The 26,109-nt window shown below is 40.4% G+C and overlaps 2 protein-coding genes across 9 annotated transcripts in view; one reads left to right on the top strand and one right to left on the bottom strand.

Moving 5' to 3' along the window:
- ubr5 (ubiquitin protein ligase E3 component n-recognin 5) overlaps positions 1-16,064 on the bottom strand; it is a 29,307-nt gene extending 13,243 nt beyond the window's left edge. For 4 of the 7 annotated variants that reach the window (XM_058646851.1, XM_058646852.1, XM_058646853.1 and 1 more), the window contains exons 1-29: positions 15,818-16,059; positions 11,565-11,609; positions 11,384-11,465; positions 10,988-11,064; positions 9,463-9,582; positions 8,735-9,014; positions 8,409-8,568; positions 8,090-8,239; positions 7,139-7,350; positions 6,874-6,990; positions 6,655-6,765; positions 6,344-6,498; positions 6,036-6,153; positions 5,697-5,881; positions 4,939-5,048; positions 4,517-4,629; positions 4,121-4,267; positions 3,888-3,999; positions 3,610-3,764; positions 3,327-3,524; positions 2,987-3,197; positions 2,156-2,282; positions 1,879-2,030; positions 1,654-1,749; positions 1,417-1,540; positions 1,184-1,281; positions 690-847; positions 265-356; positions 33-179 (exon numbers count right to left, since the gene is read on the bottom strand). In XM_058646851.1, the coding sequence (XP_058502834.1) occupies positions 33-179; positions 265-356; positions 690-847; positions 1,184-1,281; positions 1,417-1,540; positions 1,654-1,749; positions 1,879-2,030; positions 2,156-2,282; positions 2,987-3,197; positions 3,327-3,524; positions 3,610-3,764; positions 3,888-3,999; positions 4,121-4,267; positions 4,517-4,629; positions 4,939-5,048; positions 5,697-5,881; positions 6,036-6,153; positions 6,344-6,498; positions 6,655-6,765; positions 6,874-6,990; positions 7,139-7,350; positions 8,090-8,239; positions 8,409-8,568; positions 8,735-9,014; positions 9,463-9,582; positions 10,988-11,064; positions 11,384-11,465; positions 11,565-11,609; positions 15,818-15,879 (3,914 nt within the window). In that variant the 5' untranslated portion in view covers positions 15,880-16,059. Of the gene's footprint in view, positions 1-32; positions 180-264; positions 357-689; positions 848-1,183; positions 1,282-1,416; positions 1,541-1,653; positions 1,750-1,878; positions 2,031-2,155; positions 2,283-2,986; positions 3,198-3,326; positions 3,525-3,609; positions 3,765-3,887; positions 4,000-4,120; positions 4,268-4,516; positions 4,630-4,938; positions 5,049-5,696; positions 5,882-6,035; positions 6,154-6,343; positions 6,499-6,654; positions 6,766-6,873; positions 6,991-7,138; positions 7,351-8,089; positions 8,240-8,408; positions 8,569-8,734; positions 9,015-9,462; positions 9,583-10,987; positions 11,065-11,383; positions 11,466-11,564; positions 11,610-15,817 lie in introns of all 7 variants that reach the window. The other 3 variants (XM_058646855.1, XM_058646857.1, XM_058646850.1) reach the window with 2 other exon arrangements.
- Positions 16,065-22,395: 6,331 nt separating this feature from the next.
- LOC131470840 (Krueppel-like factor 10) lies at positions 22,396-25,900 on the top strand. Of its 2 annotated transcripts, none has more exons than XM_058646864.1 (4): positions 22,396-22,546; positions 23,030-23,248; positions 23,334-24,240; positions 25,252-25,900. In XM_058646864.1, exons 1-4 carry the CDS (start codon positions 22,538-22,540, stop codon positions 25,503-25,505), a joined length of 1,389 nt encoding a protein of 462 aa, XP_058502847.1. In that variant the 5' UTR covers positions 22,396-22,537; the 3' UTR covers positions 25,506-25,900. The 2 variants fall into 2 exon arrangements, with proteins under 2 accessions (XP_058502847.1, XP_058502848.1); XM_058646865.1 differs by having other exon boundaries at positions 24,509-25,344.
- The last annotated feature ends 209 nt before the right edge of the window (positions 25,901-26,109 follow it).

The following is a 26,109-nucleotide window of genomic DNA, read 5'->3' as shown; positions in this document are numbered from 1 at the left end:
ATTGTTTGATCAGCATAAAATAATGAACATACCTGCTGTTTGGTGTTGTGACTAGGTTAGTTGCTGTGAGTAACCTGTACAGCAGATCGAGGCGAGCAGCCTTTTGGCCGGCGATCAGTGTTTTACACTTACATTTCTCCCAACAGTCACAGTATGCTGTGGGAGATGTCCTCTTTAGCCTGTGAAATAACACATGCATATTAATCATTATAAATGTGACAGGTAAGAAAGACTGAAAACACAAACACAAAACAAGGGACTTACTTGCAGTCATGTCCTTTGTGACACACCCTTGCACACTCAGTACAGCAGCAGAGGGAGTCCAGCAAACCGCAGGTCCGACACTCAAAGATATCCTAGATACCAAGTCAGTGTGATGAAAAAAGGCAGTGAGTCAACTCTTGAGTGAACACTTAATACTGAAGAGATTCACAAACACCATCAACAGTTGTGCAACTTTGTGCTCTTTGCTTTGGTGCTTGTTGGCAAAAAATGGAGCTACAATAAAGAACCAATGAGTCACATCTCTGCCTTACATTTTTAGGTCTACCTGGTTGTCAGTTATGCAACAGCCTCACAATGTATCTATATATTAAATGAAAATCCTATCCTTATCTGACATCAGTGCTGGATGGTCTGAGTGAAAACTACATTGACGACTGATGACAGCGTAATCCGCTATGGCTGACCTGGTTAATGTGCTCAGCTCCGGTCCAAGTGAAACTGCAGGTGTCATTGCAGCAAAGAACATACAGAGGCGAGTCGTCTGGGTTGGTCCCAGAGGGACAAATCATATCCATGAACACAGAGTCTGCATCCTCCTTCTCTGTAATGCCTGGGTCACCCACTGAGCATATGACAATTGTGGAAAAAACATGGAAACACAGTGAGGCAATTTACAGGCTGATAGTCAGCTGCTGAAGCAGAAATAGGTCAGGATTCATACAAACACTCATGAATAACCTCTGCCAGTGCAGCTGTTATCTAACTAGTTATTTACACTAGATTCACAAAAAATATGCTTTCTCTGTATATATATATATATATTCACAGTGAACTGGTTGGACATGCAAAGAGTACAAGCTTGTAAAATTAGTCACAAAGGGCTGACATTTTTATAAAACTATGATAGTTTTGTGTTTTTAAATGACATCACAGTTTAAAGCATTACTGCCTAACGTACCCTTGGCCATTTTCTGAGCAGCCTCAAGAACAGTGATGGCTGCTGGGTAGGCTCGCCCACTGACAGCCAGCATGAACGGAGTCATTCCACGGGCATCCCTGTCAAACAGTGGCAAGAACAATATGCAAGAGCATGTTAAAAGGGACAATTGTGCAAATAAATCAAGACAATCTGATGAGCAATTAAGTTTAAAGGAGTAATAAATATTTGTGTAGAGAAATTACGAATCATACTTTGCAGAAAGCAGCTCCCGTAGATGTGGCCTCAGAACAACACTATCACACATCAGCTTGAGGATAAGATGTGCGTTGGCTTTTCTGTCTTTAGATTCAACCACAGATGGTTCAGTGGAAGGCCCTGTTCATGGATAACACAATCAATTGGACAAGATATAAAGCATATACAATAACATCCACATTAACAAGTTCAGATCCTTCCTCCATCTTCCTTCATCCTTAAGATGTTGTTACCTGGTATGGTGGAGGTGCTGGGTCCCTGGCTAGTCCCAGTAGAGGCAGTAGTGAGGGAACCCACAGCTGGTGCTAGAATGAAGTCAATGTCACCATCTGTTGACAAAACACAAATAAAAGAAAGCTTAGAAATATTTTCAACATTAGAGATGTATTTATACACAAGCCCTGAACACCACACAGATGTAATTCACTTATTTTACAGTTTTGTTAAGAGGCACTGACCAGGGTCCATGGGTGGGGGGTCAGGGACCCAACTTGGTGGGGCAATAGGTGGCGACACCGGATCCTGGTGGTCACTGGAGGACGGGCCGGACTCATGGCGACCAAGACCTGCAGCTCTCAGAGACCTCCGCATCATCTCCCTCAGACGAAGCCTGGAGGTGATACACAAAGTTAAACATGGCCTGAGCAATCCTTATATTTTCTTAACAAAGGAGAGCCTGGTCACAGGGATAAAAATTAGTGAAATTGCACAAAATCCATGTATTTGCTTATTTACCCTCTGCTGCTGGAAGAGCCAGTCCTATTTCCAGAGCTGTTGCTTGAAACAACAGAGATGGCATTGGCAATGGCCTCCACAGCTGACAGGCGCTCTGCAAATGTGTTTCTCTCTGACCTTTCAGCTTCTGAAATAAAACAGCATGGGCACTCAGCACACAGAGTGGAGTCAGAGGAAAGCGGGCAAATAATCTGATACTGATGAGTAGACTCCACGCTAGAGCTGTGTGTTGAAAGAAAAGGTAATTTTCTTATAGATAGCCAGATACATTTTTGAACAACATAATGAAAACAGTAAAATAAGTAAATAACTATTTTGGATGTAATTTAAAATTAAGAAATAAGGTGACCCCTTACATGCTGAGACATTGGTACCATTTTAGATCAATCTCCTAAAACCTGAGGATTTTCCACCAACATTTATTTCAGAGTTTATTTTTTAGGACAAAGTTGCTTTGAGTTGCCATGCTCTGCTTGCCCATCATCCATTGTTTTACCGTCCTGCTTCCTTAATATCCCACAGCCAGGGGGAGCCGTGTCATTCTGAACCGAGCGGGTCAATCTGACCCACACAAGGTAGCAGGAGGGTTAAACAATGACTTGAAAAACCTGTGGGCTCAGACTATTTACCATGATAAACAACCTTTATACAAACAGACTTGCCAACACGAAAAAATATGCCTTTTATCATTTGCATGTCTTAAAAACAATAGAAAATGTCAGCTCTAAATAGGGAAGTATTCAAACCTAGCTACCTGATGCTGTCTTAATGGGTTAACTCATAAACCTAGCAGTCAGGTTTAACTAGTGACTAATGAATACACCAGCTTACCTTCCTCCTCTTTAGTCTCCTTATTACTAACAGGGAAGCAAACAGAGACGGCAGCGTGGAGAATGTTGCGGTTTCCATCACAACGGTGGCCCAGAAGTGCTCCAAGGACCTGGTTGCCCTGATCCAACAGGAACGCCTGCTCAAGGTTCACCAGGTACTGTCGACACGCCTCATAGTCACAGCGCAGCACATGCTGCATCAGCGTCTGTTTCTAAAGGAGACAAACAGAAAGAGTTAGTCATGACTATAATAGCACATCACAGTATAACACCACATTTATTCTGTTTCTTGATTGTTTTTTTTTTTATGCTTTACACAGTTTTCATGAAGTCATTGTTACCTCCACAGCCATAATAATAATAGCAGCTTTCTTTTTAATAGTGGAGTTTGACGGGAGGTTGGCCAAAGAGTGCACCCCCATTCCCAGGCTATTTATTGGTGGCAGGTCCAGCCAATCAGGATCTCGAATTCCACCCATGCAGTCTTTGGCCATAGGGTAGATTGTGCCATTTCCATCTCGGAGGATAATTGGAGACTCCTGGGGGGGGGGGGATTTCAATATTTTAGTATGCAAGTATGTCAAATTCAAGATGAAGTGTCAGCAACAAGTCATCAAATCGTACCTGTCCTGCAGTATAGATAGCCACATTGCGCTCACTCTGTCCCAAGAAGGCCAGGTTACTGGTAGGGAAGTTATTCTCCTGCTCAGCTTTGCCTGTAGCCAGGTCAAAGATACAGTACCTTACCCAGTTACCAGTTTTCAACACTGCGTGAACTCCTGGAGGGTGGAGAAATGTTTTAGGGTTAGAAATACTGCATGCAGAAATACAAATGTCAAGACAATTTTGGACACTGAACAAATATTGAGCACATAGACGTTAAGCATATAGCAAAGACACACCTTTGGAGTCAACATTCACAGCCAGAATCTCAGCCTTTTCTGGAATGCAGAGCTTTTTAGGTGTGCGCTGGAAACAATCAGGAACCTTAGGAGTCCCACCGGTTTTAACCACCTGGCAGGAGCACAATATGAAAAACAGTTAACTGAAACCAAAAAAAAAAAAACATACACCCTGCAGTTACAAATTCCAAGTGCTTTGACAAAGATGAGTAATAGCGGATCAATATCACTACCTGGAGCTCATCAATTCTGAGTAGTCTACAGTCCTGCAACAGCGATGACGGGTCTGAGTCAGTGGGAGTGGCAGCAGTCTGATTACTCATGCTACTTGATGTCCCTGGAAACTTCACGGCAACATATGCACCATCCACTTTAAGTACCTGAAATAGAATATGAAGGAAGTGGGCAGTGAATCAACATGTCTTATCACAGAAACACAAAGTTGGCAAGGTTAAACAATATTGGGGTGGAGTGGCTCAGTGGTTAAGACCGGTACCCTGCGTGCAAAAGACTTCATGATCGCAAGTTCAACTCCACCCCTGGCTGATTGTACTCAATTCCCTTGTAAGTCGTTTTGGATAAAAGCTTCTGCTAAATGACATGTAATGTAATAATTTTAGAGCACCCACCTTTCCAACCGGGACATTTTTAACATCCTCTACAAACACCACCTCTCTGAGAGGCCACTGCTCTTCATTCACCTTCTCCTCCTCCTTCGGGGCAGGGGTAGAACGCCTTCGCTCTGCAAGAAATAAAGTAATAATCTCAGTGTGGACTTACAAAAACAAATTAACACAGGATGCAACTGTACACTTTATATGGCACGTAAATAGCAATCTATATAGACTGTGAGCTGGCCATACGTCCTTAAAAAGAAAATGGAGAAGGTGCCAGATAAAGTCTGTGCACCATCTGTTTCAAAGTCAAAGAACTAATGAGAGCACAGTGAGGAAGGAATTGCTTGTGTGCCTGAGAGATAGAAACAGAGCGAGAGAGAGAGAACGTGAACTACAGATTAGAGGGAGATATAACAAGAGGAGAGATGACATACTGTAGGGAAGTGAGGCACTGCTAGCAATAGAGGAGGTATCACTGCAGGTAGAGGCTGGGGAGGGAGGAGGACCCATCTCAGTCTTCACCAGCTCTGGTTTGCTCTCAGTCCTATGGGGTAAGACCAAAATAGTGAGATTAATTTGACTTCTCAATGCTTCTACAAAAGGGAAAAGGAACAACGGAATCCTGCAGAACACCTTACCTGCTAATTTCTACAAGAATGTTTAACTCTGCTAGAGCAATGGTTCCCCAGAGACTGGGTCAGGACACACAAATGGGTCACAGGAGATTTTTTTGGGTTCCCAAACAAATTTGCAGAATTTTCCAGACCTTTAGTTAAAATGTGTGCATAGTTTTCAAATAATATGCATAAAATGCAGTTTTAATTAATTTACTAAACATATATTTACAATACCTTAAAGGTTCATATCTTTCTTTTACTGTGACTTAAACTTCTGATGCTAAAAAGAACCCTAGAATCACTAAACATATCATATCATTGGATAAAAGAGTCTGCTAAATGACAAGTAATCATGAGAATCACATTATTAACCAATAAAAACTCAGAAATGATACCTACTGCCCTACTTCTGGGCTTTTTAATATCTACTAACATGATGAATGACATCAAAGTACATCCAAACATAAAAACCTCAGAAAGCCTTGAGCTTCTAGTTGGTTTCTTGTTGGGGTGAACGTTTACAGACATGAAATAATTTAACTATGAGATATTATTTTCAATAAAACAAAACTGACTTGATTTCCTGGGTCTTAGTGGTCTTCTCCATGTTCTTGAGGCTCTCTGGAGAGCGCAGCTGGAACCTGCAGCTGTCATTCATGTTCCAGACAGACTCCAGAAGGACCCCCACTTTTGGAATCCCAGCACTGACAGAAAAGGCCACTGCACCGGCATGGTAGAGGGGGTTATTCCTCAAGCACACCTAAAGAAGGAATACGTACAAATTACTAGTAGCAAGACATGTGTTTAAAACTAACTTCAATTACTTACATGAGTTATAAAACAAGTCTTTAAACAATGCCACAGTTAACATTAATGTGCAAAACTCTCAAAGCAGGGACATTTCATAAATATACCTGTGTTCCCACAGTGATGTTGGGTATTGAGGAGATGCCAGCACTGGACTTTGGCTTTTTGTTCTTGGCTCTAGCCTTTTCAAGCATCTTCTTCCGTTGACTAAAAGGCACAACACCCCTGCAGGCAAATACAAGCAGTGAAGTGTCAAAACATCACTGACATTCACAACATCCATGAAATCACCACTCACTCCGAAATCTACAAAGACATCACTTACGCAACAAGTAAACATTTACAGATTAGATTTACATTTCAGAAAAGATTATAATTTGGGTTCAGCACAATATGCTTGTAAAAATTTTCTTACCACCAATAGAGGCTATTCTCCAGCTGTGCACACGTGTAGAGGGCACAGCAGTGCAGTGACACCATGCGTTCGCCCTGCAGTTCGGGGAAAGCCTGAGCACTGTGCTCCAGCTTAGAGGCCACAGTGCTCAGTGTGTCATCCACCCAGGTTGCAACCTATACCCACACCCACAAACAAGCATGAATTAATGAGTAATTCATTAAATAATTGTGTATGATGTTTATTTACTCAATGACAACTACAAAAATGATCCTGGGAACTTTTATCAAGAATCAGCCACATAAATTCTTATGACTGACATAATAATCTACCTTGTTGGTTTCTGTAGCTATGGTGGCTCTGATGCTATTGGCAGACAATAAGGTGATCTTCTCATTGGCCACACCCAGGAATGACACACGTGGATGATGAACGGAAGGATTCTGATGGCAGTGGGAAAGGTAAGTAATATTTTAGGTATATTATAATCAGACAGGCAAGATTGCATTTCAATAAAAATAGAGTTCTTTTTTTTTTAGGTTTTAAGTCACCTGTGCATTCCTGTAGGGTTCAGGTTCACTCCACTTCCACTGATAAAGCTCTCCTTTTGAACTGACAGCCACAAGCTCTGAAAACATGGCTCCAATGCTCACAAACTTCACACCATCCTGGACATAAAATTCAAGATCTCAATAAATGTCAAAATTTACCAAGCCAGTTTAATTTGCCATCAAGCTCTTTGTAGAGTGTCATGGAAAACAGTTTGCATTTTTGTGTTTCAAAATTAAAAACAACTGCCGTCTTTGAACCTCTTACCTTGTCAGGCCACCACTGGAGCTCCTCTCCCAGGGAGACAGGACTCTGGACTGGGATGCTCTTCTTGTCCAAGCTAGGCTCACCCTCGCGGCTGGTGGAGCCTCGCTCTGTGTCGAACGATGCCCCATCCAGCCACCGGCGCTCGCGTAACCTCAACACAGATTCTCGTTCACGTAACAGCTCTGAGTCACGCTCTAGGGGAAGAAGGAGAACTGGTATGCAATAAGGTCACACCAGTGGGATAGAAGTAAGCCACTCTCTGGGAAAGACCCGTCAACATAGTTTTAAGAATATAGAGAAAGGTAGAGTCTTAAGAATTACTGTAATGCAAATCAAAGTTGCAATATGGAAGATTCAGTGGGAGTCTCAATTACACTGGTGAGTGAATCAGTTTGCACGCTGTTAAAATGCGACGTAGAAGAGGAAGTAATAGACAGGAAGAAAGCATGCATGAGGGCTAAAAATGGGCTAAGAAGGTTTTTAGAATAGACTGCCTTAAAAAAGGGTCCCCATGAAGACAGGTGGGCCGAGCGGGCCTTTCTCAGAGAGCTCACAGTATGTACTACATCCATGCACCATACAACACCAAACATTTATAGCCTTGAAAACCTGTTAATAAAACCAACTAACTGAAGAGTGAATTTTCCCAGCCAAAAAGCTTACACAATTTCATAGAACATAACTTAACATAACATAAAATATCAGTGAAGCAAATGGGTAAATATTTTAAACTCTAAAAAGTAAGATAACTTTAATTAAAATAAAGCTTTTTTTATTTTCAAACAATCCTCAGAAGAAAAAAAGAAGATTTTCCCATTTCTCAGTTGTGCAATCATTTGAAGCCCCTAAAGCTGCATCCCCACAAACAAAAGCCATCACCAGTGCTGGTACCAAAGTCTCTCTAACACTTTGCCTTCCCTTCACTAGACAGAGGTGAGTTTTTGAATTTACCTCTGGAGGATCCCAGACGAGACAGTGAGGAACGTCTAAAAGAGGGGTAGCCAAAGTAGCTGATGTCCTCTGAGAACATGGCATCAGCATCAATAATCACACTGGGATGGGCAGAGTGAATGTCTGCATCCAACAGTGACATCAGATCCTCTACATGGAACAAAGGCACAAAAGGATGCAACGTTTCAGAAACATTTTTTTGTTTTACTTTTACAATTATGGCAAATACTATAGAGTCAATTTCAATGACTATAAACACAATATTTTGAATAAGACAAAAAAAAAGATCATCCCCATTTGTTGTTATTTTTTGACAAACCTCCAGGGAGGTAGGACTCGCTGGCCGTATCATCCCCATCATCTCCATCTTCATCATCCCGGCTCAGCAGGTTGTTGACGGCGAGGTTGACATCCAGGTTGGTCCTCTGGAGCTCCCTAATGATCACACTCCTCGACTTCCCCTGAAGGACTACTTGGGCCTGATGTCACAGGCACGGCAAAACAAAGATGTAATTGTTTCTTGTTATATATTGTGAGTAAATATAGAAGCTGAATAATTTTAGCAAGGAAAAGGTTTTCAGAAAACGCTGACATTAATGTAATCTTAGCAGGATGAAAAAGTTGCTAAGACTGAGATTATTGTACCTGAGTGATGAGTTCTTCAGGGATGACAGAAGCTGGTATGACTGGCTGTGGCTGGCTACCCAGAAGGCCAGAACCACGGTCCCTTCCAGTACGGATCACTCTGGTCTGTCGGCGGGAATCGCGAGCCGCTGTTGAAGACCTGCCTGAAGTGCCTCCGCCTCCACTTGCTCCTCCACTCCCCCCTCCACCGCTGCTGCCACCTCCTGCTCCACCTCCCCCTGCTCCACCTCCACTTCCACCTCCTCCACTGCCTCCATTTACTCCAGAGCTCCAGCGACTCCTGTTACACACAGTGCAAGGCCATGGTCAGACACAACTGCCAAAAACACCATCTGCCTGGCAGAACAGACTCAAAACACACACACACACACGTGGATACAAAAGGATTCAACCTTTGTGACAGCAGAGACAGGAACATCCATACTGAAAAGGGTTTCCAATATAACCAGGTAGTGTAGGAGAAAAGTTTTGGCATGATATAAAAGTACATAAACATATTATTAATATATTTTGTACACTTGTATATTTTGGTTCAATTTAACATTAAATTCTACAGGTACATGTTCAGTGGATATTTCAGCAGCTGTCAGTTTTGCACAACGTCAATAAGGAGCCACAGCAAATATAATAAGGGCTAGGATTTTTCCTCTCCTGCAATGTCAGTGCTGTGCTCCAACTCTTGAGCCTTCACAGGACCATTCGTCTCTGTCAACCCTGCCAGAACTTACCCAAGGGTGTTGCCTGCCAGTCTGCCCAGTGTGTCAGAACCAGACAGGAACCAGGGAGGATCACTAGTCCTGCCTGGCCTGGAGCTCCTTCCTGTCCCTGAACCACTGCTCAACTTTGAACTGGAAACAAAAGATGGGAGATCAGTTACAAACCTAAAGTTGTCCCAGAAGGACCAAGATAATGTTATTTTACCTGGGGTTAACAAAAAACTAAATTTACCCCAGGCATATCAAATTATACCCCCTGGTTCAGGATTTGTTTTAAATTATTCCACAAAACAGGATGGGGTATTTTGGAGACTAGCATGGCAACACCCTTGGGAATCAGAATTGGCTGCAACTCATTCCTCTTTCAAGACTTTCCATTTTTAAAAGTTCTTGGGATTTTGGGGCTGCAAGTGCTTGCTCCTATTTCAAGATTTGTTATAATGTAATATATTATGAGTTTGGTGAAACACATGTATTATACCACAACAGTATATGTTTGTATATGCTGTTTTCTTGTGGCAGGGAAACGAGATGATGACAATCTTCATATATAGCAAAGACAACAGTGATACTAAATGTGAACAATTTCCAACACAGTTCAGTTCATACCATACTGTGACATAAGACAGTTTAATACAGAAACAAATCACATTCAACAGAAAAGGCAGATTCAGAAGCCAAAATAATACACACAGCTCTTGGTAAACTGACAGACATGTTACAGACAACCTGCCATACTCTTTTCAACTGGCTTCCCAGCAACAGTGGTGCTGCCAGAAAGGCTATTTGAAACATTTAATCTCTTTTCTTAAGTGAGGAACAAAACATGAGCCCTGCAGAAAAGTTTGGAGCAGGCAGCTCCTCAGCCTTTTACAGCCTGATTCACATGAATATTTAACACCAAGAGGGGCCTCGAAATCATTGTTGGATGTTGTTCTACTGGCAGGACATCGACAACTATCAGTGAGTCATTCACCAAAAATACACACTCACAGCAAACACAAAACAAAGCAGCTAGTAAAGGTATTTTCAGAGCCATAAAAGCAACAAGCTCTCAAGGATTTACACCAACAATTATGGGATTTTCTTAGTGCTGGTTGTTCAATGTCAAAATGTGTGTTTTTATATTGGAAATTCAAATACCCCCTGTAGTACAATAGGGGGAGAAAAAAAAAATCAGAAAAGCAGCTTTGATGTGGGAATCAGTGCAAGATATCCACATTAAATCAAGCAAAACAACAATGCATCCCTGCCAAAGGACTTTCTGGAAATAGATCTGTGATAAATTCAGATATGAGGTTCACTCTTGGAACAGAAAAGAGTCAGAGTATCACTCTAGAAGCGAAACCATGTCAAAATGATTCATACATGGCCACAAGTTCCAAATGGAATTCAAATCCCACAAATTGCCATCAGGAAGCCTGCGCATGTTCAATGCATAATGATCTAGACATCTCCACAAGCCATTCATGTCTCATCTCAATGACAAAGCTAAAACAGTTTCCAGGACATATCTCATCATAGGCGAGTCCCTCACCCATCGTTGCCATCCGGTTTGCTGAGCTCCAGACGATCCGGCTGGACAGCAAAGCTGATTCTACACACACGTCCATCCTGAAAGAAAATACAACAAAAGCATACAACACACAAATGAAAACTACTGCAGTATGAAAAGTATTAAATCATGGGCCATCATTGACACTAAATTTAACATAATCTTACTATGGTGGGAATCTGCACTATAAACTATTAAAGCACTATTGCAATAAAGACAAGAACATAAAAAGAACCTAAAGCTCTTCAGATCACAACGTCCCAGATCGAGTGAAAATCTTCCCATTACATTTTAACTGTTCTGGTGGGCAGCAGATAATAAACAAACTCTAGGTCCTTAAATGTTTGATATAATAAGATATCATATTTACAGAAATACCTCAAGAAGAAATCCAGCATGGTTTGGACCAACAACACACTGTTTCAGCGGGGCCTGCTCCAGCAAACTAAGGTGTGGATGACTGCATTGGAAAAGAAAGAAACCAGCAAACAGACAATTAAAAGAATCCTGACCACAATATACAAATCGGCCTACAATAACGATATTGAGAGAGACTCACCTATTGTAGCTGTATTTGTTGAGTTTTTCTGAGACTTCACGAAGCCTGGCAAGGAGAAGAACACATCATTAATTCCATTAAGATCCCTTCAGACCCAATGACTGCAGATTGGCTTATCCCCATAAAAACAAAAAATACACACACATATATATATATATATATATATATATATATATATATATATATATATATATATATATATATATATATATAAACAACAATCAAGAAATTGCTGTCAGCATGAATGCACTATATGTGCATCTTTTCAGATCAGTCTGTAGAGGAATAATATTTTAGTAGGGGTGCAGTATATCGGTATCGGCAGATATTGGCTTTAAAAAGTATTATCGAAAATTGGCAAACATACCAGAACCTGTAAATACGATATATCGGGCATCCCTAATTTTTCAAGACATATATACTGTAAGTGTAATATGCCAAACAAATGAGACAAATTGCAAGCACTGCATCTGTGACGATAGGGCTACACACAAACACACAGCATCAGAAACGATGATGACAGTGACTTAACAACACCAATGACGGAGAAGAGAATACAGATCTCAGTCCTGGGTGAGTGGTCAGAATTTCCTCCGATAATGCCAACAGAGACACTTCTGACAAACTGAACAGGGAAACCAACTCTGCAAAAGTACTTTGTTACCGCACAAGTTATTTTTGTTAATTTCAATTTTCAAAGTTAGGTTTATGTCTGCCCGACTGGAAAGTAAACTAGCATCAGTGTCTGTTGCTAAAGAGATCAAGCTCAACAAGTTATAGAATAACTTTCACGTGTTGGGTTTGATGGGATGTCTGTTTCCACTTGAAGAAACAGATCCAACTCAAACAAGGATGAGATGCGAACATAATATTCAAAAAGGACTGCTATAGTTTGAAGATTGTTCCAATACAAATGCATGTCAAAACTGTTATTTACAGTTAAACAGTTGTAATTCAATAAGGTTTTATTTATTTTTTTGGTTTGATGGGAAAATGTATAGCTGTATAATTAATAATAGTGTTTGTATTGTATACAATTCTCCAATTTGAAGTTCACAATTAGATTACACATTTAAAAACATTCCTTATTATTATGGACATTTGTGCTGCTTTTAAAAACAGAAAGGTGCCAGTTCAAGAACAGTTTAAGCAACAGTACTGTTTAGAAAGTAGTTGTTTAGCACCAGTAATGCTTCACTGGTTGGGCCATTGGACGATGCCCTCGTTCTTTGTGAACAGTCAGGAAGGTTTCCTCTATTGCTTGAGCGAAAAAGTTTGTCAAACGCCTGCAATGACTATCCAGGATTTAAACAGGATAAAACAGGACGCTACAGCTGCTGCCTTACATGGATTATCATACTTTAAGTGAAGTATTACAGCATAAGACAATACAAGGAATGTAAATGTCATGTAAACCATTCTGAATAATACTTATATATAGTATATACACAAGTATATCTATATACACGAAGAATATAGATATTTTGAAAGCAAAATTCAGCTTTGTATTTACTCGCTTCAAGTCTAAACTGTGTAAGTCCAATATTAGTAATGTTTAACAATAAGGAGGGCCATTTCTAGTTTTTCAACAATCATTATTTCAGCAGGGATGCACCACCACAACAATTTTACACAATCCTTAATATCAATGTGCCACTAATAATGATCACCCAACTACTATAACTAGCAACTTGCACAGATGAGCTCCAAAAGGTCCAAATTAAGATATAAAATACATAAATGTATAATATACAATGATCATTGGGCCATTTAATACATGTGAACCAAGATGAGCCACACTGTGGCATTTTCATGGATAGCAGCATAACAGCCCAGGTGCTGAATACAATTATATGGGAATCACTGGATTATATCCTAATTTATCTTTAATATCCTGCAAATACTCATACAATAGGTTTAGGTTTATAGTTGTAGTTGGCTAGAGCATAAAATCATCATCAGTCCAAAACATGTATCGGCCTGAATTTCGCCATGTTTGTGTTGCTGTTGTCCTGTATATGTACCGGTGTATGTTCTACTATTATTTCTGGGTTTAAAGACAGTGGTATGAACAGTGGCATGTGTGCAGAGTGCTCGGGCCAGCTCGAGTCCAACTGATGGTATACATCCAGTAGTAATTTGACTCCAATCACATTATCTGGGTGTGTGAGTTCAACTTTGAGAATTTTGTTTTCGTACAATTTCTGTTGGACAAACACAATAATTAATTTGTTGTAATGTGTAAATATACCTATATATGTACTTATATAATAAAAAGAATATCTATAGGACTGGTTCAATATATATCATTTTAAAACATAAATTGCCAAAAGATAATAATCAGTGTGATTGTCTGATATTAGATTGTGATAATGTTATCTATAATATCGCTGAACACTACAGTGGCTTAATGTTTAATCAATTTTGATAAATATATCTCTCATACGCAATAATGAAACACAAATACAGTAGTGATGCATGTGTTCTGATAAATGCTCTGATTCCCACACAGATAAACAAATGCCAAATTACAATTTGGGATTTTAATCCAACCGAATCTTCATTACCAACTTCATACACACCACATGTCAGTAAGTCTTGCAAATGAATGCACAAAAACCAGAGACATGTTCTTAAAGTATAACCGGTGCTCCTGTAACCTTGATCCTGATCAATGCGAGATAAATATGTATGTAACGGGGTAATGGCATTTCACAAGTTAGGTAAAATAAACCTCTGGCATTTAGTTGGGGAAATATGATCAGGTGTACATGCCAAACAGGCGCTTCTGGTGATCCAAGCTGTACCAGCCTTTTTTATTTCTGATGGAAGCATTTATCTCCTCTGACAACTGCAAGTTCCTTCGTGCAGATGAGAGGAGGGGGCCTCCCAGCAGCACATGGTGACTGTAGCATGCAGTATAGCATGCATGCCTGACGATGAAACAGCCATGACCTCTTCAAAGAACCAATGAACCACATCACCAACATGTCTGAGTGCTGTTTTCCATGAGATATGTAACCAGCAGTGTAAACCGAGCTTTTCTTTCTCTCAGACCTAGGCGGGTCAACCCAAACTTTGATAGCACACTGACCTGTAAAAAAAAGCTTTAAGGATTCTGAGCCTGTAGCCAATTTTTAAACTCAAGGTCGGTCTAAAAACACAGCAACTTCTCAGCCTCTAGTGAGGTAAGTAGAACAGCTCATTAATCAGCTCAATCTCAATGGATGATATAAATAGATTTATCATAAATCACATGCTCTTCCAAAATACAGGTCGCATACTGTTTCCTGGACATTCCTCCATGAATACTACCCTCTTTAATTCAGACATTTCCAACAGAAATACATTTAAATAAATCAATTCTGACACCTCGTCATAAACAATAGTACGTGCAATCAAATCTACTGTCTGTGAGGGATGTGGCTTTTGAGTAACAATGGAAAGAAATCAAGCAAGTGAACCCCATCTTGTTTACCTTGCTAAGCCCTGACTCTTATAAAGTCGATAACAAGATTATTATAAAAGGCAATGTCGCTAGCTGTGCATCTCTTGATAATCCAAACTTTATATCGGTGCAAAATGGAAAAAATGACAATTGAGTAAATACTGTGTGATGGTATTGGCCGGTTAACTGTGCAATTAAACCGTTCACTCTGTCACCCAACACCCTGTAACACCAATATTTAGCTTTGTCAAAGAGCGTGGCAGCTAATTGGGGCTACTAGCATTAGCAGCAGTTATCAGTTAGCTGACGTTAGCTTCTTCATTGGTCGTGATAATCAACGAAGCGCCCACAAAACAAACAGTGACACATGCCAAAATTAGCGTACATCTAATTTCCACACGCACACTCGTGTTTTTCGAGCGACGTTGCGTTTTACGACCCTTATTTCCCTCTCTTTTCCCCATCCCCCAATCCGCATTGTCTATCTCAACTTTGACTGTGAGCCAATCCTTCTGGAGAACCAAGGAAACAGCCTGCTACTGTTAGCAACCCGTGCAAAATCCAGTTAACGGGCTAGCGGCTAGCGCCGGACTGGATGTTTAGGTAGCAGCGAGCTAACGCGGATCGCTCAAGATGCCGGGCCTTTTTTCAACCCCGGGGGTCATTTACATTATTACAAAACTGAAATCACACACACATGACAACGTCAACGCCGTTTATAAACACAACACGACCCCCGGTGTATCACACCCAACGAGATAATCATGATTTTACTTGTTCTTTTCCACGGGCCGCAGCGAAATACCTGTCATTGAGCTGATCCTCGGTCCCGGGCAACGGGTGAACAACGAAGTGTATAGATGTCATGGGGTCAATCCAAAACCACACACACGCGTGTGGACGACGTGGAAAATGTTGTTCTTTTGTTTGCGGTGTGAATGTGAATTCATAAGAATCGTTTAACGGCGAAAAACCTCGAGTTCAGATCCCAGCCTCCTCACCCACATGCCGCCATCTTAACTCTACCAAGCTTCTTCCCTCCGTGTGTGTGTGTGTTGATTAGCACACATGCAGCCGCTCCGCTGGTTGGAGCTCGAGCACAAACAGGAAATGTGTTAAATTGGATGCGATTGGCCTCGAGAAGAAAGGCAAAACCAGTGTGTTCCACAATAATACACCACTGACAACCTAAAGGCTTTGTATTCACCAGGTTTTCAACCATTTCCTTCGATGACCATTAGCATTTTCACCTAATGCAGGTTCACTACTGTGCACAATAAAGCCCCCTTTTTCGTCTTCTAACCCAAGACAATAGAATGGAAGGACCATAATAGAATCTCGATTTATCATTCAACTCGTGTTTTTGCGGTCACAGTAAACAATATTTTGGTGACTTTTTACCAGTCATACCTTTGTTTTATTATTTTGTTTTATATTTGTTGGTAATTTATGTAATCAAAAAGCATGACAATAATTTCCATTATTGTTACAATTCTGTTCACTACACTTATATAACATAATCACCTTTAAGATTAGATATACTAATACAATATATAATAGATACCATATAATAACAACAACAATAATAATATAATTAATAAATACAACATTATACTCTATGAATGGTCAACCCCACCTATGTCAGCTCCCTGTGACCCTCATGTGGGGATCAAGCGTTAAACAACGAGTTAATGATTGATAATACACTATACATTAACAAATATATACATGTACTGTATTAACAAACTGTATAGTTTCAGGATAAGCAATTACATTATCAATTTTGAAAGCATAGTGATTGTTTATTGCAAAATTTCTGGCCATTGTGTGACGATATGATTTACTATTATGTGATTAACTAATATGGTTATACTTGTTCCCATCAGACTTCAGAGAATGGCAACATTCATGTGGTACATGACGCTATTCTTACAAAGAAGCTGCATTTAAAACAGGACCTGGAACTTAAAACAGAACACGGTGAAGGGAGGTGACTTGCAGTCTGTTTGACTTGAGCTTCCCACCTTAAGATAATCAAATAGTCAACCATGTTAGGTTTGGGAAATGTTGCAGCTCATTGAAACATCAGTAAATTCAGGGAGAGGGGAAACAATCAGGGGGAGACAGAGCAATGTGGACTCAAGGTCAAACCTGTGCACAGTGGATAAAAGAAAGGTCTTGGAGCAGTGCAGTGCTTGATTATTGGCCTTCTGGATGAAAGTAGGAAAAATGGAGGGAGGAGTAGGCATCACACATCAAGGCACATATCTGAGAGCACTGACATGTTCATGTTATACAGCACAATGAACAAACAATAGGTTCACCTTTATGTTGATTTCCTTTCTACTCCAAGGAAAATAAAAATCAGTGGAGAAATATAGTGTTTTAGTTTAAAAAAAAAAGAAGAAGAAAGAATGTAAATTAAAATCAAAAGGATGGGAATTTTCTGATTATCTCTCTAATCCACAGACTAATTCAAGAATCCTATAAATACATTTTCTTTTCATACCAGCAGATGGCAGAGTTACCTTTCATCATTATGAGACCATTATTAGTCCCAGAAAGCCTCCTACCAGAGTATATGCAGTAACACCAGTATTGTGTAAAGTACCTTAAAGGGATACTTGAGTAAAAGTAAAAGTATCTTACCATAAACTTACTTTGGCAGAAGTTGAAGTCACGTTTTTAATAATATTACTTAAGTAAAAGTCTTAAAGTATATCACTTTACTTAAGCAAGACACTTAACCCCATGTTGAAGCGTGTGAATGGGTGAATGGCAAAGCTGTAGTGTAAAGCAGACTCTTCTTCTGATTTTATATGGTAGTAACAAAGATAGTTAGAGGAAATGTAGTGGAGTAGAAGTACCGTATTTTCCGCACTATAAGGCGCACCTAAAAACCTCACATTTTCTCAAAAGCCGACAGTGCGCCGTATAATCCGGTGCGCCTTATATATGGACCAATACGGTAAGCAGCCGCTGACTTCACGTTCACCAAGACAGGAAGACAGCGCCGGACGACATACGCCACTATCTGCCAGTGGATCGTAAATGCCTGGGCTGATATATCAGTCTCAACTGTGGTCCGAGCTTTCAGGAAGGCAGGAATTGTCACTGAACTGCTAGACAACAGCAGCGACACTGACTCGATTAGTGACGACGCCGACGAGACGGAGCCGGGCATGTTGGATCCCGTATTCGCCCAACTGTTTAATTCGGACACTGAAGAAGAAGAATTCGAGGGATTCGCGGATGAGGAATAACTTGAGCTTTACATGTTTATTTTGTGTGTTGTGTTGCGTGACATTAACGTTTGAGCAACGTTGAGTTATTTATATATTGTTATTGCTTTGCACTATTTCGAGTGTTACTATATTGTGATAGCACTAACGTTTGATTTACCGTAACAGTATCAGACTGTTTTTTACGTGTTTATTGAATCCAGGAAAAGTTCCCCTCCACTATGTGATATAAATGTTGCACTACATGTTATACCCTGCTGTTGTTAAAAGATAAACGAAATACCACATCACATAAAACAGCTGTTTATTCATGTTGGGAGTAAACGGAGTTGTCAGAACGCTGGTCTGTAATCTATAAATAAAGTTTGACTGACCTATCTGACTGTTTTGTTGACATTCCCTTTAGCGCAGCTCCATCTAATGAATGCATAACGTAACCCCAGCCTCTACTGTAGCGTCTATTCTATGCGCCTTATAATGCAGTGCGCCTTATATATGGACAAAGTTTTAAAATAGGCCATTCATTGAAGGTGCGCCTTATAATCCGGTGCGCCTTATAGTGCGGAAAATACGGTACACAGTTTATGTGTAGTGGAGTAAATGTAAAAGTTGATAGAAAAACAAATAACAAGGTAAAGTTCAGATATGTGAACTTTACACAGTGAGATGGAAACCGATCAATTGGAAAAAATATAATTGGCTGAAAATAAAGTGTTTTATTTAAAAAAATCTTAACTAAAACAGGGAGCGAGGGGTTTACCATAGAAGGAGTTGTAAGGACAATTTTAAGTAAGGCATGACACAGAATAAAACAATTCTCATTGCCCTGGTGAGGTCCACTATTTATCTGTTATACAAACAAAGAGCATTCAGCATAGTGACTGACTTTACTGTGACACAACTCTTTTATTTAGCCTTAACTGTAGCTCACACTGATCGGACCTTACATTATATATAAATACAACAGATATCCTGTAAAATAAAGTAAAATATATAACACCCATTATTGGTAATCTTTCTTATAACACTCTTTTTTATTTAACATATTGTTTACTCACTCCCTACACCATTTTAGGCAGTGTCAGTTACATAGGCATTTCTGTTTGAGTGGCTATTTACCCAGTCTAACTGAAATAATAATAATAATATTGTCGTTAAAGAGTTAAAATAAGAGACAAAACTGCATGTGTCATTAAAAAAATAAAGTGTACAATTCTGATGCCACATCAGTTAACCAGCAGTTAAATGTTTGTTATTTATTTTTCCCTGTTTATCGATTTCAGGTGACAGTTTAAAGAAGCCACTTCCATTGCCCTTTAATGAGACAAAAAAAGAAATAGTCAAACAAAACCACAGAAATCTCTTGAGCTATATTTAGATGGCGGGGCAATGGGTTATCAAGTGACCTTTGGTGATGTAAAATATGGGTCCAAAGAGTCTGAGCCAGGAAACTGCTCTATCCTCAGAGCAAGGTTAGTAGGAAATGTGCACATTTCAGACTGTCATTTGTCAAAAGAGACTTGACATAAGAGACATAAGCCACATGAATACCTGAGATATCCCAGAAGACTTTTCAAATATTTGGATAAATGATTTTATTTTAAGATAATATAAGATCAAATAACATCATCCTTTATTCGTCCCACATGGGGAAATTTGCAGCCAAAGGAAATAAAGACTATTAAATACTTTTCTATTGACTGTACAACACTTAAGATGTTCAAATCCTCTCAAATAACGCACAATACCAACCTGAACAGCCGTAAACATATTTTCAGATCAAATACCTGAACTAAGAGGATTTTAACAGATCCAAAGTATCCGCTTTTCACTGCCTTTGAAATGCAACCCTCAGATAGCAGCTATCACTATACCCAGTCATTTCAAGAAACAGGACAAAACAATCAAACATTCCACAAGTAATCAGCTCTTTAAATAAACACTTGAAGGGAAGGTTTGAATCCCTCTCTGCTTTTCCTGCTCAGCAGGTCTGAACAGGGTCAACATCCCTCATCCTCCCCTTCCCCTCCCTGAATGATATGTTTTAACTGAACATTCATTTATTTCCCCAATTTTGCAATGGCATCCATGCAAGTGGGCACTGTGTACTCACATTATTGGGTTGCGATGGGGATGTTGAAGGCTGTTTTAGTGTTCAGTATTCTTATAAGCCATGTGTACTATACTAACTGGGTGAAGTGTTATGTTGTGGTTTTTGTTCCTCTTGCTTGTGTGGTCATGCCAATAGAGAACATGTAAACTCACTGAAAAACTATTTCCATATGGGGACAAAAACAGGTCTATTCTATTCTTTAAGGGATCAGAAACAGACCATTTACACATTTAAGTCCATATGATGGTTACTATAGAAACAGATGTCCATTGGGTGATGTACATGTGCTGTATACACCAAACATTCATGTTTACAAGTAACTTGTAAACAGCATAAGTTATGGAAAATGTTTATATTGTTAGTTTTGTCTCTAGTGGTCAAAACTGTTAAGATGTTAAGATAATAATAAAGATTATAAATAAATGAATGAATAAATGAAACATTTGTGGGGTTTTTTTTGTCTCATGTGCTCGTCTCATTCCTGGATATGCTTTTGAGGAACATCCAGCAGTGCCAGACACAGCCAAAGCTTTTTGTGCGTCTCGTTGTGTTTGTTTTTCCATTGTGTGTCTGCAGCCGGGCTTTTGTTCTGGTTCTCTGTGCGGTGCAGGAAGGTCTAGACGGCTGACACTTGGTTAATCCTCAGGGCAGCCCCAGGCCTTCCACTGTTGACTGACCTCTATCTCTCACCAAGTACAAGAGGCTTGACAAATAAGTTGTATTCAAATAGTAGCAGACCAAACATCTGAACCCACTTCATGTTCAGAAGAAATACTAAAAACAGGTTCTTCTTATAGTCAGGTGGTTTAATTAACAGGGACTCATCTGGTCAACCATTCCTTTCCTAGAGGATGTCGCTCTAATTTTCTGATGTTCTTAATTTTTAGAGGTAAAAGTATTAAAAAACAAAGTTAAGATTGAGTCATGGTAGCTCAGTTGTAGGACAAGTGGGTTAAATTCCCGGCTCTGGTAGTCTATATGTGTCCTTGAGCAAGACACTTAATCCCATGTTGAAGTGAGTGAATGGCAAAACTGTAGTGTAAAGCAGCTCATCAAGACTAGAAAAGCTCTATATAAATACAAACCATTACCAACTCTTCTTCTGAGTTAATTTGGTAGTAACAAGCAACAAAGATGGTTAGAGGAAATGTAGTGGAGTGAAAGTAAAAGTTGCTAGAAATATAAACAACAAAGATAAGTACAGATACATGAATTTTGTACTTAAGTACAGTAACAAAGTATTTGTACTTTGTTATATTTCAACACTGCTTATAATAACATATAATTGCTGTCAAAGGCTGCAGAAAACAGCCTTTTAAAGTGATTACACACTTGTTCTTTTAAAAGTCATTTTTAAAATGTGTAATTTTACTTTTACTAAAATATGTTTTTTGGAAGCAGTGTATTTCGCTACGTACGATCACATAAGTTACTAAGTAAAAAAATTAGAGTGAGAAAGTTAAAACATTTGTGACCTTTGACCCATTTTGACTGATGCATTGACTGACACTTTGTCAGCACTTCAATTCATAAACTTTTGCCTTTATTTAAAAAGAATTAATGTGACATTTGTTTCCCTTTTGCACAACACAAGAAAGAACCCCACCCTTTTTATTAAAGAAAATAAGTAACTTTTACTGTAAGAAATTTTTAAACAAGCTACTTTTTTACTTGTACATTTGTAGACCAGTACTTTTACTTGTAGTAAAATGTTATCAAATAAATAGTGGTACTTTTACTTGAGTAGAATATTTCAGTACTCCACCTCTCCTCTGCTTTATAGTAAAGTCAGTGTTGTCTTAAAGGTCCAGTGTGAAGGATCTGTTGATACTGCAGATTCTTACAGAAAGAAGTGTGTGTGTGTGTGTACGCGCGCGCGTGTGTACACGCCGCTTGTGTACCACGCCGTCTCCACGTTCCTGTCAGCCCTCGATCACGCACCGACTCGCTCTCTCATTGGTCAGCGCTCGAACACACCTTTGCGCGGCATTGGGCGGTGCGCTAAGCCCCGCCCCTCTTTTCCCCCACCGCATTTTGAAACGAAGAATGGGGGAACATTACGCTGTGGGCAAGAAGAAGAGGCTGCAAACACAGCAACAGCTTCGGTTTCAAGTGCTCACAAACAAACCGGAGGACTGACGAGTCAAACCCGGGCGGTCCTGAATCACACATGACATATGTGAGTAACACTTTTCCTTTCAACCAAATAAACGTCTCTCCTCCTTCCTGGAGGTAGTAGAATATAACGTTTATGTAAATTAATGTGCACTTACTGGTTTTATGATTACTGAAGCCTCTTGCAGGGTTATATTGTGTGTATGATGATAATAGCTATACTGTGTGGTGGTGGTGTTGATTGGGTCAGGGCAGGGAGGGGTTGTGTGACTGTTTGTGTAAGCAGCACAGCTGGTGATTTTATCCCCCAGTGGAAGTAGGTGAAAGGGCTCCAGTGCAGAGCCGAGCTGATCATGCTCATTCCACATGCTCCTCTGCATACAGTATACTGCTGGGACATGGCAATGGTCCATTTAAAACATTGACTGAAATGTTGCTGTGATGCTAAGACACATAGTGTATGCCACATTTCACAATGTCTAAAAGCTCAAATCCAGCACAGAGACAACAAGTATAGGTGTTGTTCTGATATCTGCTCTTGTACCAGAGTGACAGCATGGACACTGAGGAGCTCCAGAGGAACCTCCAGCCTGCCTCTATGGTTGAAGAGGACATGGATGCTGTGGAGGCACTGATGTCCATGACTAAACACTGGAAAACAAGGAGCTTCAGGCTCAGGCAGGTTAGACCCCTGACCCCTTCGTCGGACTGCTCAGGAGATGACTGTGCCTCACCAGGATCTGCCTCGCTTCAGGACTCCACATTGGTAAATGTCCCGTGTGATCTATGACAATGGTGTTCTAGCCTTTTATTTAATTTTTTGTTCAAACCATAACCTTTCTTTCCTCCAGTGTATGACACCACCATATAGCCCACCTCACTGCGAGGCCACACATTCACCCGCAGCAGCAACAACCGTTCATCTACCTGCAGAAACTGGAAGTCAAACCCAGCTGCCCACACAAGACGCCGATCTGCGAACACATGCTGCGGCGTCCGAGCAGAGGTTCCGGTGCACTAGTGTTATCCGCCACACTGCAGAGGATCAGCAGTGCTGCTCCAGTGTCCATCCCGTCTCAACAGAAGACAGACTCTGTCAAGTTCACATAAATGGCTCTAGAGAGGATTTGCACTTAGAAGATGGACTGAACCACAGAGACTCTGACTCTAGAGCCGCCACACCACAAAAGCCTTTGACTGCAACTGTGACGAATGTGGTGAAGGACAGTAAGACGCAGAGGAGCCTTTCAGGTCCAAGTGATGAATCAAACATCCCTCCATGTGTCTCCATTGTCCCTGCTTGTAATAATGGAGTCCCTCATGTGCCTGTCTACTGCCAGATCTATCCTGTCTCTTCTCTTTCCACCAGTGTTGTACAAAAGCATGTCACAGCTGCTGAGAGTCCAAAGCAGAACTCACCAATTACCCAAAAACACACAGTACTGAATTCACAACCCCAAGCAGCTTCTTCAGCCCAGGTCTTTGTCCTTGGGCACCAGGTCGCACAAAGTCCCCTAATGCTCCTTGTCCCTCAGTCAGCTGTTCCTACGATATATGTTCAGCCATCGCTGGTGACACCCAGTACCAACAAGTTGCCAGTCATCGCGCCTGCACCTGGACGTACCGTGGTGGAGCAAAGACAAAGCCTGCTGCAGCCTGAGTTGTCCCGTATACGCAGTCACGTTTGTCCCCATGAGAACTGTAGCAAGACCTACTTCAAGAGCTCCCACCTAAAGGCTCATATGAGGACACACACAGGTAAGAGTACAAGGATGTGGATACTGTATTTGAATGTCTTATTTTCACTAAGCAGAACAGTTTGGTTTGTTTTGGTTTCTCAATTATTTACATTTTGACTGAAAAAGCTGTGATGGGTACGTCACACCTTTTGGTCATCCATGCCCACGGTTCAGATCACACCATATTGAGAGTCTTTGTATGTCCATGTCCAGTAAATCTCCTTGCATAACCAGTCCATATGGCCCACGCAGACTAAAACTGAAGGTGTGCTTGTGTACGTGCGTAGACCACCATGGAAATGTGCAGATGATGAACTTTGGGTTATGCGGACCTCTGCAAATATGTGGACATGGAAAGAATGAGTCGGGCCTAAAGGGTCAGCCAAACATACAGGTGTGTTCTACAGTAAGTGACTGCAGAAGTTACCAAGAGTATTTAGTGACAAATGATAGAATTTAACAGACTGAGCTCAGAGGGACACAGCAGTGCTCTGCTTTTGTCCCCTCACAACACTGAAATATAAAAAGCTTTTTCATTTTAGGCCATGTTCACTCCCTCAGGGCTAACTACTAACACAACCACTGAAAGACCATGTAAATGTAAAAGTTTTGTATATAGTGAATTTTCACTTCCAGACTACAACTAGAATGGAAGTTGTAAGAATTGCACAATTTTTTAACATTTTGAATCACAATATTGGATTTAAGGCTTTTTGAGTTTGATTTTCAACTAATAATATCATCACACAGCAGTGATTACTGTGTCGTGTTTCGCTTCTTTGCTGAATTTAACGTTGGGCTACAGTGTCATGTGGTACGATGTCCAACCATTTATGGTGCCGGTCTGCACACCCAGCTGTTAAAATACCGTTCCAAATCATATTATGGCAAGCTGAACTGCACTGAACTGCTTGGTGGAAACACAGCTGTTGTGTCATGAAAGTATACATGTTTCAACCATGTAACCAAAGCACCGTTCATCATCTGGTGCAGGTCATTTATTAACAAGTCAAAAAAATGTTTGCTTCAGGTGAGAAGCCCTTCAAATGCAAGTGGGAGGGCTGCGAGAGACGATTCTCTCGCTCTGATGAGCTGTCTCGCCACCGACGCACCCATACAGGAGAGAAGAAATTTGTCTGCCCCTTGTGCCTAACCAGCTTCATGCGCAGTGACCACCTGGCTAAGCACGCCCGAAGACACCTAACAGCAAGGAAGACGCCCTGCTGGACATTGGGGGTCACCCAGGCTGCTGCCCTCACTCTTCTAAACACTACATCCAAGTAAAGACACTGAAACTGTAGAACTCAATGTGTTTAAATCTTCGTTTTGATTGTGTACCTGGTTTATCACCATTCACCTGAACACTTGCACATCACTGCTGAAAACCAAACAATTAATAAGTATTTGCTGCTCAGGTTAATGGTCTATTTTCATTTGACTGAGAGTTGTGTAATGTAGCTGAGAAATGACACCTTCACTGTCACATTTAATATGCTGCTAATTTTTCACTTTTGCAAAACACAATGTGTACTACTGTATGTTTACTTGTCAGTGATATTTGACCAAAGAATGTTGCATGATTTTCTTTTGTGCCTTATGGGAATGTAATTTTTGAACGTTTTGCACATAGCCGTTAGTTAAATTTAAAAATTAGACTTCATTAAACTTGAACACAGGTATTTTTCTCAGTCATTATTCAATGCCGTCCACATTACTTTGTACTGCTTACACCTCACATTCAAGTGTGATTGGTATCTGCATCATTATCTGAACAAGGAAATTGTCAGCGTGTTGGACCAGTAACTTCAGACATTTAAAAAGGTTTGACAGCTGCAACTACATCAAACCAAATTAGGAACATTTCCACTATGTACATTTATAATTTTTT

Source organism: Solea solea, chromosome 13 (genome assembly GCF_958295425.1).
Source record: "Solea solea chromosome 13, fSolSol10.1, whole genome shotgun sequence".
NCBI classification, from domain to species: Eukaryota; Metazoa; Chordata; class Actinopteri; order Pleuronectiformes; family Soleidae; genus Solea; species Solea solea.
The sequence above is the reverse complement of the archived record's forward strand: the minus strand, read 5'-3'. Positions and strand labels throughout refer to the sequence as shown.

Bases quoted from the DNA above. Each gene is read 5' to 3' on its own strand.
- LOC131470840 (XM_058646864.1), top strand. The intron at 23,249-23,333 runs GTAAATGTCCCG...TCTTTCCTCCAG, and splicing joins CGCTTCAGGACTCCACATTG to TGTATGACACCACCATATAG. The intron at 24,241-25,251 runs GTAAGAGTACAA...TGTTTGCTTCAG, and splicing joins TCATATGAGGACACACACAG to GTGAGAAGCCCTTCAAATGC.